At 40.7% G+C, this 19773-nt stretch overlaps 1 protein-coding gene and 1 pseudogene across 2 annotated transcripts in view; one reads left to right on the top strand and one right to left on the bottom strand.

Moving 5' to 3' along the window:
* The window catches only part of LOC106995414 (RNA-binding motif protein, Y chromosome, family 1 member B-like), a 653515-nt pseudogene extending 650746 nt beyond the window's left edge, over positions 1-2769 (bottom strand). The window contains exon 1 of the transcript XR_013413297.1: positions 2721-2769. The product of XR_013413297.1 is annotated as an RNA-binding motif protein, Y chromosome, family 1 member B-like (transcript). The remainder of the gene's footprint in view (positions 1-2720) is intronic.
* Positions 2770-4023: 1254 nt separating this feature from the next.
* LOC106995386 (diphthamide biosynthesis protein 3-like) lies at positions 4024-8585 on the top strand. Its single transcript, XM_015128603.1, has 3 exons — positions 4024-4129; positions 4652-4727; positions 8510-8585. Exons 1-3 carry the CDS (start codon positions 4024-4026, stop codon positions 8583-8585), a joined length of 258 nt encoding a protein of 85 aa, XP_014984089.1.
* Positions 8586-19773: the final 11188 nt, after the last annotated feature.

Below are 19773 nucleotides of genomic sequence, written 5' to 3'. Positions count from 1 at the left end.
AACAGAAAAGTCAAGAATGCCTCAACTAGCATAAATGCACCGAAATTAAGTAAGCTCAAAGAACAACCATGGCATTTGTCAATTTAAAATCTTAGGTGTCACTGAGAAAGCAAAAGGGTTCCTCTTGCTCCATTAGGCAAAGAAATCTTAGTGGCAAACAAATAGTATACACAGAGAATTTGACTGGAAATCAGCAGGACAGGGCTCAGGTGTGACTCCTTCCTACTTTCTAATCCTCAGCAAGTCTCCTCCTGCCATTTTAACACTACCCATGCCACCTCACTGGATTACTGAGAGGAATAAATAAAATGCCTGCCAAAGTACCTGGCAAGCAAGAGTATTACTAAAATCAATCTTAATACATTAATCCCTTCTCTTCCTTGTCAAACAACCTAGAGAGGTGGAAGTCTGTTACTGTCAATAAACAACTCCCTCTTACCTGATATACAACAGCACTCATCAAATACAATTTCCATTATATAATTATGACTTACTTCTAAATCTGAACTTATGCTAAGAATCCTAGGCACTGTTTCTTTTCTGGATAAGGAGTCTTAATTAATATTTATGATAAAATTAACTTGTGATCTCAAATTACCCTGTAGCAACTAGTAAATCTGCTTGTGTCACACTCTCAGAGTCCAAAAGTGTGTTATTACAAAATGTTTCCATCCTTTTAGGAATAAATTTAAAGTTTCGTAGTCATTGTAATGTTTTCTTTCAAAGTGCTGGGTGGAGTAAAATAAACTACATTACACGCTTGGCTATGGTTTTAATTTCTTCAGCACAGTACAAGCTCAAATTGGGCAGAATGTTAAGAGCAGCCATCTGTGACAAGGCAATGGGGATGGCCAATGGATGCCAGGATGGAAACATATGGAAAGTCACAGACATCTTCCCCCTACGTAAATCTAGTTCTCATGGGAATGAGCACTGCTTAGTGGAAGATCTCAGCAGTCTGCAGAGCTAGAGTGCAGCTTTTTAAATCTAGCTCTGCTTGAAGTACCATAACAAATGGTACATCATTGTTAATTAAAATGACATCATTGTTAATTAAAATCCTAGATTCTAGGATCAGACAGATTTGAGTTCTCATCAGAGTTTATTGTCCTGTACCAGCTTTGCCTTAGGAAATTTTCTCAGCCCCTAAGCCTCATGCTTCTCAGTGTTAAAGATGAGGGTAATGATAACTTATACCTCACTGAGTTGTTTTAATGACATAATAATGCACATAAGAATTTAGTCATATTGTGTGACCAACATAGTGTCAACTATTATTAATAAGTAGCTCATTAGTTTTTTTTTTCCATTTTAGGTAACATGTATTCAAAGGAAAGTTGGAATATTACAAATAAAAACTACACAACAACTCCTATAACTTTTAGGACTAGTAACTTCAGATCTTAAAATTCCTCAGCAAATTCTTTCTGATAGATGTGAATTGCTTTCTAAAAGATCTACCAATTTATACTTCCCTTGAGGCAAATATGACTACACCCATTTCTCTACATTAAAAAAATGGCTCATATTTAATTTTCAAGTACTTACACTCAGAAGTACTGAAGAAGTAAAGATGGCTCTCAAACTCAAAATGATCATCAGGACTACGGCATAGACATGGAGAATCTCCTTTTTCTTCCTGTCTCCAAGAGGCTGTGTGGGAAGTATTTGTGTCAACAGTTACACAGAGGGCAGCTATCGAGCTAAGTGGGCTTTGCTGGGATTTCTCCCTTGCCCAGATAGACCAGAATAATCACAGATAATCCTTGACAAGTTTAGCAAATGTTTCCTAGCTGCTAGGTAAATCTATAGTTATACAAAATTAAGGCTTGTGAGGCGTTCGAAATAATCCTCCATAAAGTCCTGTAATGTAACTTCTGGATTTTTCTCCCCAAAATTCCTGTCTTTAAGTTTTCAAGCTTTAAAAGGGCCACACTCAGTGGAGGTTCATCTAAGTATGCACAAAATTGGTAACTTCATGCCAACATATGAGTGTGTAAATATAAGCACAAGGATATACTACGTACATGTGTTATGCACATGTAAACTAAATGTGTCATTGCTGAACCAAGTAAAACTCATTATTTCCATGCGAAAGTGCAACATTACATCTAAAAAGGATCTAACCATCTCTACTTCAACCTTTTCTTAGAAGAGAACATAAGGCCCAAAGAATGTAAATATCCATTTGCCAGAGCTAATCAGCCACTCAAGACTCCTATCTCAGATCTTTTTTTCCTACCACTGTGTCTGAAATTGGTTCTTGACTCACGGACTTCAAAAATGAAGCTGTGGACCCGCCGAGTGAGTTACACTTCTTAAAGATGGTATTTCTGGAGTTTGTTCCTTCAGATGTTCAGATGTGTCTGGAGGTTTTTCCTTCTGGTGGGTTCCTATTCTTGCTGACTTTAGAAGTGAAGCTTCAGACTTTCTCAGTAAGTGTTACAGCTCTTAAAGGTGGTGCGTCCAGAGTTGTTCCTTCCTCCTGGTGGGTTTGTGGTCTCGCTGACTTCAGGAGTGAAGCATCAGAACTTCGAGGTGTTACAGCCCTTAAAAGTGGCATGTCCTTCCTCCCTTTGTGGCATGACCACAAAGCCAGTTTGTGGTCTGGCTGACTTCAGGTGTGAAGCTTCAGACGGTGAGTGTTATAGCTCATAAAGGTTGTGCAGACCCAACGAGTGAGCAGTAATAAGATTTACTGCTAACAGCGAAGAACTAACCTTCCACAACGGTGAAGGGGACCCCAGCAGGGCTGCTCTCCCTACTCATGTGGCCCGCTTTAATTCCCTTATTTGTCCCTGCCCACATCCTGCTGATTGGCCCATTTTATGGAGCGCAGGTCCATTTTACAGAGCACTGATTGGTCCATTTTTACAGAGTGCTGATTGGTGCATTTACAAACTTTTAGCTGGACACAGAGCACTGATTGGTGCGTTTACAATCCTTTAGCTAGACAGAAAAGTTCTCAAGTCCCCACCTGACCCAGAAGCCCAGTCGGCTTCACCTCTCACTATGAGGCATTTCTTTTCTCCCTGATAAACCTGCCCACTGACACCCTTTCTTTCACACACACACACAAACTGGTACTCACAGAAGTTATTTGTTCCTGGGCTTTGGAGACAGACAAGCTCTCCATTATTTCCTAGGTGTATGATTTTGGTAAGATGTCCAACTCTGAACCTCAGCTTAAAGACTAATAAAACGGAATAACATGTAAACTCCTAAAGTTGACAATTCCACTTAGTGCAACAACTAGCACATAACTTCCCAACAATAAAAGGTAATGTTATTACTATTACTACAAATCATCATAGTCAATAATGTTATACGCCTGGCAAACACTTGAACTCAGTCCCTACCTTCCAGGGTTTGGTCCTTTCAGCAACACAATTTATTTTAAGATGTCTGGGGTGAGAAAGAAGTGGGATGTACCTGCAGCCAGGAACTAAAAAGCCGACTGTCGCCGTGGGCTCAAGGTCACTCGGGGAACAGAAATACTACGGGAACTTTCAGTCCTTCACCAGTGAGCTCGACAAGGCTAAGCTCCTCTCGCCTCCCCACTCTGTGTTTCCCGAGGGCCGGGGGGGATACCACCTAGCACCTGCTGCAGCCTTCAGCGGGCTGTTTAAGGCCTAAGGTAGGCGATAAGCAGAGAAACTCCCCGCTAGCACGTAGCGTGCAGACCCGGCCAAGTTCAGCTACCAGTGCCTGGAATACTCCGCTGTCCCAGACAAAACACAGCCGCGCGAGCAAGTCCCACGTTCTATTGGTCGCAGCCCTCCAATAGGAGGAGCGGTGCCCTACCCCGCTGAGCAAGACTTTCCAGTGTCTCTGACCCTAGCTCTGCCATTTCCATGGTGACCGCTACGGGTTACCCTTTTGGCCGCCCAGGCCGGAGTTGCGTCATTGCCTGTGTGCCTGAAGCACTAGTTCTTGCCAGGCGTGGGGTGATGCCCTGGTTTGGCTCCTGCGAAATTAGACCTTCCAAGCTGGGCGTTATCCCTTCCACGAACCCCCCTGACTATGGCAGTGTTTCACAACGAGGTGGAAATCGAGGACTTCCAATATAAAGACGACTCGGATACGTATTTCTATTACTGCCTATGTGGAGATAACCTCTCCATCACCACGGTAACTCCAGGGCCCTGTATGCCACTTCACCCAAGTAAACGCAGTTTCACTCCCCCGTGTTCCTTCTGTCATTGGGTAGTTTTTGCTGCACTGGGTTACCCAAGCCTTCTTTCGCAATTGCTGAATCTTCTTCCCGCATCCCTCGACCCCAACTAATAACCTGAGGTCTCTCAGTAGGCACGTAGTTATGGCCTTAGATTATACCCGAGAGGGGGCGGCGGGGAGCCTCTGTCTCCTTAGAGTTCTGGTCCCGTATGTTTGTGTACGGGAGGGGACTCAATTTTTGTTTTCCAGGGCTTTTGGGGGCGACGGAAGCTCAATTAACCTTCTTAGGTGTTTCCCCTAAGTGATGCTTCTAAGGCAAAATTATTTTGGCTTTTCTTGCTAAAGGCTCTGGGGTTCTCACTCACCTTCAGGGGAAGGCAAGCCACCAATAGACTTGCATCTAGGGGTAGGATAGGTTTGGGGGAGGAGATGGCGAAGAGGAGACTATGCTGACCATATGGTATTTGATCGTTGTACGAAGATTTGGAGAATATGGAAAATGTGGCAACGTGTCCTAGCTGCCCTCTCATTATAAAAGTGACATATGACAAAGGGATATAATTTTTAAACGGGGGAAAGGGGTTGTAAGGCAGTGGCAAGGACTTAAATCAGCCAGTCAGTGATGATTGCTTCAGTGTGCTAGGCGAAGTGTGGTATTTTTTTTAAGGCAGGTTTTAAACACCATTGATAAACAGCCAAATAGTAAATTAAAATGTTTAAAGTTCAGATTACACAATTTATTTTAGCTTTGGAGCTAAATCTAGCTTTAGTGAAAATTATTACTTATTAAATAGAAAAATTATATAGATTATTTTAATGGACAATCTTTATATTTCTCTTCTATTTAATATGTAATTAAAGAGCTTCTAGACTTACTTTGAGAACAATTGTATGGTATTCCATGCCTGGATTATAAATTGAATTCTGCATTATCTTGTTTGAGGTATAATTCCAAGGTGCAGCATTACAATTTCATTTTAGCCTTAATTGCCCTATTGTCTTTCTCCCAAAGATGTTGACAATAAGAAAAACAAAAAATATTATTGCTGCCCACTCCTGCCCAAAGTTTTGTTCGGCACTTTGAATGGAATATTAGGTAAGGAGCTTAACACTCTCAAGGATGAACTCAAAATGAATATGGAGAAAGTTGGAATGAGGCACAAAGCCTCACAGAGAAGCAGGCTATAATTTAGACTATAATTTATAGATGTAATGATTCATTCTTGTACTAAAATGTACTCTGCAACAGAAGGCAAACAAGATAAGGCCAATCAGGAGTGCTGGTCTGGGAGGAGGTTGCAGTTTTCCATAGAGTGATCATGGCAGACCTTACTGAGAAAGACTTACTAAGTAAAGATTTGAAAGAGGTGAGTCAGTGAACTTGGTACATAAGAGGGTATAGGGGCTAAGAGAGTCTAGTAAAGTATTGTTCAGTGAAGGGGACCTAAAACGGAACATAGCTGATTTTCTCAAATAACAAAAAGGAAGCCAGTGTGACCAGACCAGAGCAGGATGAGAGTAGTTCAAGATAAAGTCATGGATCATTCTAAGGACTTTGTCTCTTCTTGTGAGTGATATAGTGAACCATTGGAAGATTTTCAAACATAGGAGTGCTATGATCCAACTTAAGTTTTTTAAAAAGTGATGTTGGCTGCTGTGTTCAGAGTAGACTATAGAAAAGAAGGATAGAAACAGGAAAACCAGTTAGGGGGCTATGACACTAATTAAAGGAGATGGGTAGGTTATACCTGGTTTCAGCAATGGAAGTGATGAGAAGTACTTAGATTCCGGATACACTTCGAATGACTGATGGGATATAGGATGTGAAGGAGTGAGTCAAGGATGATTTCAGTATCTGTGACCTTAATAACTGGGAGGATAGAGTTACTGTCAGTTGAGGGAATGTAACTATTGTTATGGGGGGTTGGTATAGGGGTTGGAATTATACGTACAAAGTTTGAGAGGTCCGTCATCCAAGTGGAGCTGTTGAGAGGGCAACTGGATATGTATATCTGGAGTTCATGAGAGAGGTTGGCTAGCAATGTCAGTTTGGGAGTTATCAGTAATAGATAACATTTAGAGTCATGAGACTGGATGAGATCAACAGGTCTGCAAATATAGAGATAAATAAAACATAGGATTGCACCTTAAGGCACTCCAGTTTTAAAATTTCAGGGAGGGAAGTGAGGAATCACCAAAGCTGATGGTAAAGGAGCAGCCACTGAGAAAGGAGGAAAATAAGCAGTGTCAAATCCTGGAAACCAGATGAGAAAAGGTCAAGGAAGTGGTGATCCTTGTCACATGACACTGATAGAAAGAAATCGAGAATTTACCATTAGCTTTGGCTGGTTGTGGTGGTTCATGCCTGTAATCCCAGGACTTTGGGAGCCTGAGGCAGGAGGATTGCTTGATCCCAGGAGCTTGGGCAACATAGTGACACCCCACCTCAAAATAAATAAATAAATAAATAAATAAATAAATAAATAAATAAATAAATAAAATAAAGGAATTAACCAGTTAGCAACACTGAGTTCATTTGTGAAGGTGATGTGAGCAGTTTCTGTGGAGTAACAGGAACAATGTATGATTGAAGAAACCAATGGGCAGAAAACTGGTTGGAGAGAATGAGAGAACAGAAGGCAGTGAGTATGGGCATTTCTTTTAAGGAGTTTGCTGCAAACGAGAGAGAGACATGGGATGGTAAGCAGTTGTGATGGAGGATCAAGAGAAGATTTATGGCGGTAGCAAGTCAGTCTTCATAAGTGAATATAGACACAGAAACTTAGATTTAACCAAGTTTATGGTTTTCCCAAGTGAACAGGAAGGAGTGAGAGAAGAAGAGAAGAGTGGTTATAATCGACCATAGAGTTTCAGCTAGGTAAAGAGAACATGAAGGGAGTGAGGGGCAGTGAAAGGGCGGTAGGATGAATATGACAGCAGTCTAGTGGGGTTGGAATATGGCATTTAGGGTGGATAAATGGCAGCAACAAAGAAGAATAGCAATGTGGCGTCTCAAGAGATGTAAGATTCTAAACTGATGGGTTTTAGATAGGAAAGGAGTACAGTGGTAAACAGAAGGAACTAGCCCCACTTCCAATCCTTCTGGCACTAGGACTCTTGAGAACACAGAGCCTCCACTAGAAGGGCATGTAGAGGAGACTCTTCTTAAGAATATGACTTCATCAGGCCAGGTGCGGTGGCTGATGCCTGTAATCCCAGCACTTTGGGAGGCCAAGGCAGGCGGATCATGAGGTCAGGAGTTTCAGACCAGCCTGGCCAACATAGTGAAACCCCGTCTCTATTAGAAATACAAAAATTAGCCGGGCATGGTGGTGCACGCCTGTAGTCCCAGCTACTCAGAAGGCTGGGGCAGGAGAATTGCTTGAACCCAGGAGGCGGAAGTTGTGGTAAGCCAAGATCATGCCACTGCACTCCAGCCTGGGCAACAGAGTGAGACTCTGTCTCAAAAACAAAACAAAACAAAAAATAGAATATGGCTTCATCTCAACCTCAGCACTACTGACATTTTAGGCCTGATAATTCTTTGTTGTGCAGTGTTATCCCGTGCATTGTGGGATGTCTAGCAGGATCCCTGGCCTCTACCTATTAGATGTCAATAGCAGTCCTCAGTTCTTTCGATTCAAAATATTTACAGATATTACCAATGCCCTTGAGGCTAAAAGGATATTTTGAGGAAGAGGTTGAGAATACGGAGCATTGTGCTGACAATGGACCATGAATTCCAAAGGGCACAGTGAAAGAGTTTCAGATATTGGACCACAGAGCAGTAGGGACAGAGTAGGACCGATCCTTTGGGAATCAGATTGCTGGAGATGAGGGGTAACCTTGGAGGCAGAGATTTCTTGTGGTTGCTGACATAAGCCTGGATAAGTGATCAGAGATGGAGCTTCATTTACAAAGTAGCTAACATTGCAAATTATCTGTATTGGGAAACACGTAAAGACCTATCCCTTTTAGTTGGAAGAAGTAATTACTTTGAAGAGGAGTGGCATTTGAATGACCAAATATTGAAGTGGAGAAGTTTTAGTGTAAGTAGTAATACAGAAATTTAAAAGATGTGACATGTCTTTATGTGATTTCTGAGAAGGGATTACTTTGTACTGAAGATGGACATGTTTGTTTATAAGCTGCATTATATTAAATAATGAATTCAGAACCAAAAACTATTACAAGTTTAAGATTCTAATTTTGTGCTATTGTTGGCTCTTTGAACAAGGATGAAGTGATAATAGCAATGGAAAAACAAAATTAACAGAGCTGGATTGATTCAGTAAAAAAATTAAGGTTTAATATTAATGCATTTGTGACACAGGGATCAGTTTCTGTATGAAGAAACAGTCCCAGCCCCTTCAGCCAACCAAGAATTAGTTAAATTTGTTAAATGCTGAAGAAGCCTTCAGGAATTCAAATCCTTAACAGTTGGAAATGATCACAGATAGAAATATCCAATGCAAAACTACTGGTTTCACATAGACAACCATTTGTGATTTGCTGTTCTGTAAGGGTGTGAATTCTTTCCATCAACTGCTGATTTCATCTTCAGGAAGCAAGTTCATAACATGACATATCCAGATTTTTGCTTAGAATCTGGCATTAGAAGCATTCTTAGTTATCCATCTAAATTTAAAGGAAGATAATTTCTAAATAGCGCTTTCTTCCCCTCAATTCATCTTTTTCATGTCTTAAACCAAATTACTTCAGTATCTGATAACAGTGTCATCTACCTCAGTCATTAGGATTTCTTAATAAAAAAGAGATTGTATTTTTGAGTTGATTATTAAGATGGTTAAAATTAGGACCTCCTTTGAAATTTGACATCAGCTTTGCTGTTCTAACTTTAGAATTAGTTGCTTCATCAGTCCCACACGTCCAGTTTCTGTACCAAGCCAGTCTCCTCAGTTTTCCCATTGGAAAGGACATGTTCTGTTCAGCCTGTCATTTTTGTAATGCTTCATGCATAGAGTTCAGTCATAGTATTAAGATAGAGTGAGGTCACAATTTCCCTAGAGCTAAAAGTTTATGAACAAGAAAGAAAGTCCAAAGTGAAGTAATGAAAGAATAGGGAGTTTTCTTATATTCTGTATATTCCTTGGAAGTCAGGACATGATGAAAAGAAAAAAAAAGAAAAAGATGAAAACAAAAAAGAAGTCAGGACAAGATGAAATTTCACTTCCAAAAAAGGTCAAATTGTTAACAGAATGAGCATACCAGTGTAGTAAATGAAATGTTTGAGTTACTGCCAGATCAGAGCAAGTAATATTTCTGTATCAGGGTTTTTGTTTGTTTCTTGATAAGACTAATGAAATTGCATTCCAGATAGAGGGTCATGTCAAGTCTTCATGGCCAGTAACTGTGCTTTTGGCATATCACAGTGTTGTGTCACTACTACAAGATAAAGCACCAGCAGCAGAGAATGAGTTTGAAAGTGAGGGGCCTATTGTGAATAAATATGCCCATAAGAGCACATTTAATAAGCCTCTATAACCTGCAGCCAAACCAGACATTCATTCCTGCATGGAAATGTTGCCCTGGAGAAAAAGAAACATAAAGATAGTCTGTCGGTCTTCCTTTGCTGCAGTACTAAGAATAGCAAGAAATAATCATTTATATTGGAAATTTGAAAATTATCTTTATATACACAACTTTACCTGGGTATAAATAAACAAATGATAATACACTGATGTCTGTCAGTTTGTTTTAGGAATGGCTCCTGCAATTAGAAAAATAAATTTCTAGAATGTGAATTTTCTGTTTCTAATTGGTAAATGTACTGCACATGTTTATTGGAGGTTAAAAAACAAGTGAATCACCTTTTTTACCTGCCAGCAGTGTGGCTATGTGCAGCTGCTAGACTGAGACAATAAATTCCCACAAATTGTGTGCAGAAAGTACTTGGTACATTATTGGCATATTCTGGATGTGATGAGAAATCTCATTGCTGTTTGGGACACTGACATTCCAGAAGTAATCGATAATTGCCTTGCAAAAGCAAAGTGACTGCTCAGATGAACAGATCAGAGTGCTCTCCTACTATGGTGGGATCACCTGCAACGAGAAATGAACTGTCATGCTCATATTGATGGTTTTCTAGATATTGCCAACATGTCAGCTCTTTCTGATGCTGATGAATTTCAAACACGAACAGATACCCTTGGTATGGGTTTTCTAAGAACATAGAAGAACAGGAAGAAAATTTGCTGGGTTCAGACATCCCAGGAAAAAAGAAGCATCAACAGCATTAGCAATCAGTGACTGATGATAATGCTTCAGTAATGGTAATGATTTTATTTCTAAATAAAATCATTTCTAAATCATATAATGCTTTATTTCTAAAGCAGTTGAGTCACTAAGTTTGTGAACTATAAAATAACTCTTCAAGGAGAACTACAAACCACTTATCAATGAAATGAAAGAGGACTCACACAAATGGAAGGACATGCCATGCTCATGGATAGGAAGAATCAATATCGTGAAAATGGCCATACTCTCCAAGGTAATTTACAGATTCAATGCCATCCCCATCAAGCTACCAATGACTTTCTTCACAGAATTGGAAAAAAACTAAAGTTCATATGGAACCAAAACAGAGCCTGCATTGCCCAGACAATCCTAAGCCAAAAGAACAAAGCTGGAGGCATCATGCTACCTGGCTTCAAACTATACTACAAGGCTACAGTAAACAAAACAGCATGGTACTGGTACCAAAACAGAGATATGGACCAGTGGAAAAGAACAGAGCCCTCAGAAATAATACCACACATCTACAACCATCTGATCTTTGACAAACCTGACAAAAACAAGAAATGGGGAAAGGATTTGCTATTTAATAAATGATGCTGGGAAAACTGGCTAGCCATATGTAGAAAGCTGAAACTGGATCCCTTCCTTACACCTTATACAAAAATTAATTCAAGATGGATTAGAGACTTAAATATTAGACCTAAAACCATAAAAATGCTATCAGAAACCTAGGCAATACCATTCAGGACATAGGCATGGGCAAGGACTTCATGTCTAAAACACCAAAAGCAATGGCCACAAAAGCCAAATTGACAAATGGGATCTAATTATACTAAATTAAACTAAAGAGCTTCTGCAAAGCAAAAGAAACTACCATCAAAGTGAACAGGCAACCTACAGAACGGGAGAACATTTTTGCAATCTACTCATCTGACAAAGAGCTAATATCCAGATCCTACGAAGAACTCAAACAAATTTACAAGAAAAAAACCTATCAAAAAGTGGCTGACGGATATGAACAGACACTTCTCAAAAGACATTTTTGCAGCAAACAGACACATGAAAAAATCCTCATCATCACTCGCCATCAGAGAAATGCAAATCAAAACCACAATAAGATACAATCTCCCACCAGTTAGAATGGTGATCATTGAAAAGTCAGGAAACAGCAGGTGCTGGAGAGGATGTGCAGAAATATGAATACTTTTACACTGTTGGTGGGAGACTGTGAACTAGTTCAACCATTGTGGAAAACAGTGTGGTGATTCCTCAAGGATCTAGAACTAGGAATACCATTTGACCCAGCCATCCCTTTACTGGGTATATACCCAAAGGATTATAAATCATTTCTGCTATAAAGACACATGCACATGTATGTTTATTGTGACACTATTCACAATAGCAAAGACTTGGAACCAACCCATATGTCCATCAATGACAAACTGGATTAAGAAAATGTGGCACATATACACCACGGAATACTATGCAGCCATAAAAAAGGATGAGTTCATGTCCTTTGTGGGGACATGGATGCAGCTGGAAACCATCATTCTCAGCAAACTATCCAAGAACAGAAAACCAAACACCGCATGTTCTCACTCATGGGTGGGAACTGAACAGTGATAACACTTGGACACAGGAAGGGGAACATCCCACACCAGGGCCTGTCGTGGGGTGGGGGGAGAGGGGAGAGGGGAGGGATAGCAATGGGAGATATACCTAATGTAAATGAGGAGTTAATGGGTGCAGCACACCAACACAGCACATGTATACGTATGTAAGAAACTTGCATGTTGTGCACATGTACCCTCAAACTTAAAGTGTAATAAGTAAATAAATAAATAAATAATACATCAATATTGAATCCTGTGTTAAGCATAAGGTAATATCAGAGCCAGGCACAATGGCTCATGCTTGTAATCACAGCTACTTGGGAAGCTGAGACAGGAGGATCATGTGAGGACAAGAGTTCAAGACTAGTCTGGGCAACATAGAGAGACCCTGTCTCTAAAATAATTTTCTTTTAATTAGCAAGATGTGGGGCCATGAGCAAAGTGCTTGAGCCTAGGAGTTTGAGGTTGTGGTGAGCTGTGATCACACCACTGCATTCCAGCCTGTGTGACAGGATAAGACCTCATCTCTAAAATATAATGAGACAGGAAAGTAAAACTGGACGCTGAGATGTGACATAAGTTATGTGTGATATATGTGCCTTATTTAGCCCAAGACATTTCTGGAGCACCTGTAAAAACTGATTTGTAATCCAGGCTATGTCTCTTTTTAACTTGGTAATCTTGGCAAGTCCATTGAATTCTTCAGCTGTACAATTAGGAGACTTGATCAGGTGATTTCATTTCTCAGCTGTCAGTTCTCTAATTTCAGGCATGGTAGCTTGTAGGAACTGAAATGGCAATTAAAACCTTTATAAACTCAAACTAAATCATGAGTTACAGAGAAAGTCCATTCTTCCATAACTTGATGTCACTACGCTTCTGGGTTTAAAAATTATGAATTTTACTGTTTAAAGGATTCTGTACATATTCTAGTGTGCATATTCAGAAACATATTTCTTGGAAAAAGCACCCAACATTTTTTATAACTGTACATGTTAATTTATTACTAGAATAAATGGCATTTCATGCTAAATAAAGTCAGATAATTTAAATCCATTTACTTTCATGTATTTTTTTGTTCTCCTAACTATCAACATTTTAAAATAAAATGTTTTTGATTTTATATGAGGTAGAAGTCTTACTTAACTCTTTGGGGCATTGTTAATAGGCTTTTTGGTATGCACAGTAGATTTTAAATCAGAGGAAAATTGCCACTTTCTACAGTTTGGGTTCTGAATTTTTATTGTTTTCTGGAAAATAAAATCGTTGAGTCAAGTGGTAGTAAGGCAAAGAAAGCTGGCATTCGTAAATGAGTAACTCCGTTTATTGCCAGGAAAGAAGACTGATATTTAAAGTTGATGATCAATTATTAGAGTGGTTTGAGTGCCCAGCTCTGCTCAGAAGACAATTCAAATCTTAGTTTCTCCACTGTGATCTCAGAAAATTTACTTAATAATTATGTTCTGGTTTCTGAAAGGTAGACCATGGTACATCTTTCCCAGGGTTGCTGTGTGAACCCATTCATTCTGCAGTTAGAAAAATAATGGTCATGTGCTACATACTAGGCAAAGAAGTACCTGCCACATGCTAGGCAATAGGTGAAGAAGATGGGGTTTCAGCCATTTGGGAAGTTATGTGGAACTAAAAGAGACAGAGCAAGATTGCAGGTGAGTTAGAGCCCCCAAGGAAACAAACCAGGTGAAGTGAGAGAGAGTAACTGGGTCTGGTGATTTTTTAAGGGAATCTGAGCTCTAGCACTTTTTCTAAGACCTGAAGGATAAGAAGGAAACAGCCTTGTGAAAATGATTACATGAGCTAATACTTATAAAACATGTATAAACATGACAGCCAATGCCTGTTATTTGCAAAAAAATAGTTAACTATTCTAACTCCAAGAGGAATTTAACATTGTTTTGAGCTTTCTCTTAGTCCCTGTTCTGCTGCTGTAACTATACCTGAGAATGGATAATTTATCAAGGATAAAAGTTTCATCTAACACAAGAACAGAAAACCGAACACCACATGTTCTCACTCATAAGTGGGAGTTGAACAGTGAGAACACATGGACACAGGGAGGGGAACATCACACACTAGGGCCTATCTGGATAGGGGGCTGAGGGAAGGGATAGCACTAGGAGAAATACCTAATGTAGGTGACGGGTTGATGGGTGCAGCAAACAACCATGGCAGGTGTATACCTATGTAACAAAACTGCATGTTCTGCACATGTACCCCAGAACTTAAAGTATAATAATAATAATTTTAAAAATGACTAGCACCTTAATCTTGGACTTCCTAGCCTCCAAAACTGAAAAATAAATTCATGTTGTTTAAGTCCCACAAAAATAAAGTAAATAAATAAATAAAAATTTATTTTTAATTTATCGAGAATAAAGGTTAATTTAGGTCATGATTCTGGAGCCTAGGGAGTTCATGTTATGACACTAGTGAGGGTCTTGTGCTGTGCCATAACATGATGGAGAAGAAGAATGGGAAGTGGGCAAGTGCAAAGATACCATACAGGAAAGTCAGCCTGATTCTACAGCAACCCCCTCTCTTGGTAACTAATCCGGTTTGAGGAGAAGAACTCATTCCCACCAGATGTCATTAATTTCTTCAAGGGCAGATCCCTTGTTACACAAATACCTCTTAAAAGTCTCACCATCTCTCAACACCATTACACTGGGGACCAAGCCCCAATATGAGTTTGGTATAGACAAAACATATCCAAACCTTGACAGTATTTTGTAATAAATATGAAAAGTGCAAAGTTTTAGATTCCCTTGCCTCCCTCTTATTGAATCTAGGATGTAGGGCCCAGCAATCTGTGTTTTAACAAGCCTGCTAGCTGATTCTGATACAGCTGAAGTTTGGGAACTGCTTGTTTTCAACCTTGACAGCACATTTGTAATTGCTAGGGGCAGTTTAAAAATTTGATCCCCCAGAGAGTCTGACTTAACCGATTTATCTGTAGCTTAGGCATCAAGACTTTTTACAAAGTGCCCCTGGCGATTCTAATGTGTAGCCAAAACCAAGAATTACTGGGCTAGAAATACAGAAAGCTCGTAATCACTTAAGTTAAAAGGAGTTTTTTTTTTTTTTTTTAATTTTTTTTAATGATCACAGCAGCTTTGTATATGGAACAAGAAGAGTAGGCTCAGTTGGCCACACACTGCATTCAGGCATGCAGTCAGCCTTACCAAGTGTCCAGGAGAGCCCAGGCTGGGCGAATGTACACAGTGGAAGAGCTGTAAACTGGAGCTCTCTAGGCTGCATCCCATGTTTAGACAGAGAATCACATTTGCCAGTACACTCCGGCTGCTAATCACATACCTTACAAAAGCAACAACTTCTGCAGGTGTAAGTAATTAGGATTTCTTTAACTTCATTTGAGGATGCCTGCCATTCCCTGCTTCTTACCTAGCAAATTGCCATGATTACATATTTGACTGGGAAACCAGTTTATAAATTATCGTTTGCTAAGGATTTAAACCAAAGGGCACATAAAAAAGAAATCACAGTTCCACAAAAGGCTTAAAATATGGGTGGAGGTAGAGTGGGGGAAATTCTGTCTTACACACTTTCTCACACACACACACACCACACACACACTACAGTCTTTACTACAATATACGATGTATATTCCACTCTCTGGTTCAAATTTATCCAAAATTTACCCTATGCAAATGTATTTATGTACGAAAAGCCACATTCTGAAGAGGAAAAACAATGGCAGATATGTGGCAGCAACAATAACAAAAAACACTGTGAAGATACTCATTTCATGCCTCTTTTTCTCAGAAAAATTACAAGCCATAGGCCTCACAACTCATCAAGTACAATTTCAATTTTCTAACCTAATTTTTATTTAAAGTATGATATTCCTGTAATACTGTCATTTCAATTATTTATTGTTGTAAATGCTTTTCTTTTTTTTTTTTAATTTTTTTTTTTTTTTTTTTTTTTTTTTTTTTTTTTGAGACGGAGTCTCGCTCTGTCGCCCAGGCTGGAGTGCAGTGGCGCGATCTCGGCTCACTGCAAGCTCCGCCTCCCGGGTTCACGCCATTCTCCTGCCTCAGCCTCCCGAGTAGCTGGGACTACAGGCGCCCACAACTGCGCCTGGCTAATTTTTTGTATTTTTAGTAGAGACGGGGTTTCACCGTGGTCTCGATCTCCTGACCTTGTGATCCGCCCGCCTCAGCCTCCCAAAGTGCTGGGATTACAGGCGTGAGCCACCGCGCCCGGCCCTAAATGCTTTTCTTTTTATCTGTGTAATATTATTCTTTTCTTTCCAGAGTTAGAAGGATATTACATGTGCAGAATCTATTATCCCTACTGGGTTCTGCTATAGAGTTTTACATGAACAAGATAATATGTTTCCTTCATAAAAAACAATTTAAAATCCCTTTCAAAACATGTGTATTTGCCCCAGAGGAGGGCACAGTGACCCTTAGGACAGTTCCCTCAGGATCCCGTGTGCCCTGAGTGGAGGGTGTGTGAAGAGCAGGTAATAGAGGCCAACTTGTGAGGGAATTGCACGTAACACTAAGGAGGTCAAGTTTGGTCCACAGGAAATCGGAAGCCACAACAAGCTTCTGAGCTAAGGAAAGTGGGATGATGTCCCCAGCCATGATCCCTGGAAAAGGCAGGGTCCTTCTGAAGCTGGAGTCTACATAGCTTTATCCTCAATCCCAACCCAACCAAACCTTCTTCCAATCCCATCATCTCCTCTCTTTCCCTCCTTCTCCCTCTACTGTTCATTAATCCAACAAATGTCTATTACACACATACCATATTGCAGATACTGTTTTAGACACCCCAGTTAATCACTGAAAAAGTACTGAAAAAGTTTCTTCCTCCCTGGAGCTTACAGAAACCTTTGCTCATTGTGATATTTGCATATGCGTGTGTCTTCTTTCATATGGGCCTCCTGACCTGTTTGGGCCACAGTTCTCTCCATGTGGAAGAAACCAGGGGTGTGGCTTTCCCCCTAAAGTCCAGCTGCATCCCTGCCCTTCCTATGGATTAGGGAATGCTTCCTTCAATGTCATGTAACGTTTCAGTATTTTTCTAGCAATCTCTCCTGCTTCTATAGGACCAAACTGGTTCAATTTCAGTTTTTGCCACATGCCATCAAAATGTTCCTGCTAGAAAGGACTCAGCCAACTATGTTGACTTCCTTAAACATTCTATTCTTCCCACAAGCTCCTGGATAAAAATTATTAGGACCTCCATTTATAAAATTACCCCACTTTGTGACAGCCCCCAAGCCCAAGCAAGACCATGTTTCCCATCCATTCCACAAATCACCTAATTCAAGCCCTGACCTCATGAGAAGCTCTTCTGGATACCTTCCTACTGAGATAGCCATGGTTCCCTGTGTGAGTGGCCAATAAACCTAACTTGGATTACCCAGAGATATGTTTCTGCTGGTGCTGGCAGGTGGACGTAGCACTAAGGGAAGCTGTCCAGTGCCAATCCTCTGCACAGTAAGGAGGTACTTGTGAAGGGGTGGTACACACACCACATCAGCTGTGGAAGTGATCTGTGGGAGCTGCTTGGCAAGAAGAGCTGGGCTCTGACCTAAGGGAACCTGTGTTGGTTAGCTCTTAATGCAGATGTTTTGGTTCCCAGTGTCACATCCTTGGGCCTCCTTAGATATCAGCCTCAGTTCTGGTGGAACTTCCACAGGGCCCCAGATTCATCTTATACAACATCCAGGTCAAGCCCCACCCTCTCCACATTTCTGCCTTGGGGCCTTCTCTAAAGCCTTGGGAGCCTGCTTTGCTCTTGCAAGTACAGCCTGCAAAGTGTGTTGCCTGGAGTGAATGACCCCTTTCAACCAATAAAGGATGAGACTTGGTGGGAAAATGTCTCAGTCTGCTATTCTTTAGGTGAATGGTTCTGGAACATGTTCTGTGGGCATCTCAGAGTACAAAGAATCAAACCCCATTGCTCACAGCATCCTTAGATTTATTTTTCTTTCACCTATTACATTGACTTTTCTTCCCTACCTATTTTACTCTTCCCTCTCTCTCACTCCTGCTTCTTGGGATCATGTCTCAAATAAATCACCTGCATCCAAGGCGTTGTTCAGGCCCTGCACTTCCATTGCTCTAAACTAAGACACCTCCCCAGCAATCCCTACCACCACCTCATTCTTACATAATTTTCTTTTCTTTTGATATAAAGTCTCCCTGTCACCCAAGCTGGAGTGCAGTGGCACAATCACGGCTTACTGCAGCCATGACCTCTCAGCCTCAAGTGATCTTCCTGCCTCAGTCTCCTGAGTAGCTTGGACTACAAGTATGTGCTACAATGCCTAGCTATTTTATTTTACTTTTATTTTTTGTAGATACTGATTTTTGCCATGTTGCTCAGGCTGGTCTTGAATTCCTGAGCTCAGGAGATCTGCCTGCCTCAGCCTCCCAAACTGCTGTGATTATAGTTGTGAGCCACCACACACGGCCCCTAAAGAGTTTCTTAATCATAATATTGCCCAGAAGTGTTTCAATCTCCAGCTCTAATCAAGATTTCCCAAGCTCCTGACCAGAGATTAGTTCAGGGGAAGTTCCTGACCACAGAGATTAGTTCAGGGGCAGGCACATACTGCAAATCAGTTCAGTCAGAGTAAACAGTAGAGCTTTGCTGGGGATTCTAGGACATAGACTCAGTCTCAGCCACTGCGCTTGTGGGCATGGCAGCTTAAGGATATCTCCAGATTTTTGCTGCTCATCCCTTTGATAGGTGGGGTCTGCCTGCCCTCCCCTTTTAGTCTGTGCTGGCCTCTGATTGCTTTGAGCAACGAACTATGTGGAAGGAGATGCTGTATCAGTCCCAGATCTGCCCTTTAAGAAGACTGGCAGATTCCCTGTTGGTTTCTGGAGATTTTCAACCACTGTGTAAGATAGCTGCTGCAAAGATGACAGAGATAAGTCTTGAGATTATATGGACTGGGGAGGGCCCAGCTGAGTCCTGCCCGCCAGCTGCACCTGCCAAGTGAGAAGCTTTTTTGTACGCTCCAGAAAAGAATAGCCATGAGCTGACACCAAGAAGTGACACCATGAAGCAGAGGACTTGCCTAGTTGAACCATGCCTAGACTCCTAACCCATAAGTTCATGAGTCATCATAGTTGCTGTTTTAAGCCACTAAGTTCAGGGGTAGTTTGTTATGCAGCAAAAGATAACTGGAACTGTGTAGCAGGAGGATGTGAGGTCTGGAATTGTTACAGCCACATGTGGAACATCTAAAGTCATCCAAAAGGTGTACAGGACAAAGTCCTCTTAAATTTGACCTTATATAAGACCTCTTAACTGTCTAAGTTTTAGCTCTGTCATTTTTCTTTTCAACTTTCATTCTGCTTGTTTGTAGACACAAAAGAAAGATGTTGCAATCACTTTAGTTGAAGCTCAACAAGGATACACTGCATGCCTTTCAAGAGTCAGGTACTATGCTAGGGACTCCGGGCAAAAAGATAATCAAAACTTGTTTCAAGTCTAGTGGAGAAAACATCTTTTGATAATTTAACACAATGTTATCCACGTTAAGACGGAGCTACATATGTCGTGTTCCAGAAGACGGGTAATTAACTTAGGCTGGGGGTTTGAGGAAGACCCTCCAGAGACATGATGCATAAACTGAGTCATGTATGGGAGGTAAGAAGAAGCTGGTAAAAGGAAGGAAGGGCATTCTGTGCAGAGGGAATGGCATGGTAAGAGCAGA

Source organism: Macaca mulatta, chromosome Y, assembly GCF_049350105.2.
Source record: "Macaca mulatta isolate MMU2019108-1 chromosome Y, T2T-MMU8v2.0, whole genome shotgun sequence".
Taxonomy (NCBI): Eukaryota; Metazoa; Chordata; class Mammalia; order Primates; family Cercopithecidae; genus Macaca; species Macaca mulatta.
Note: the sequence above shows the minus strand (reverse complement) of the source record. Positions and strands in the feature narration are given on the sequence as shown.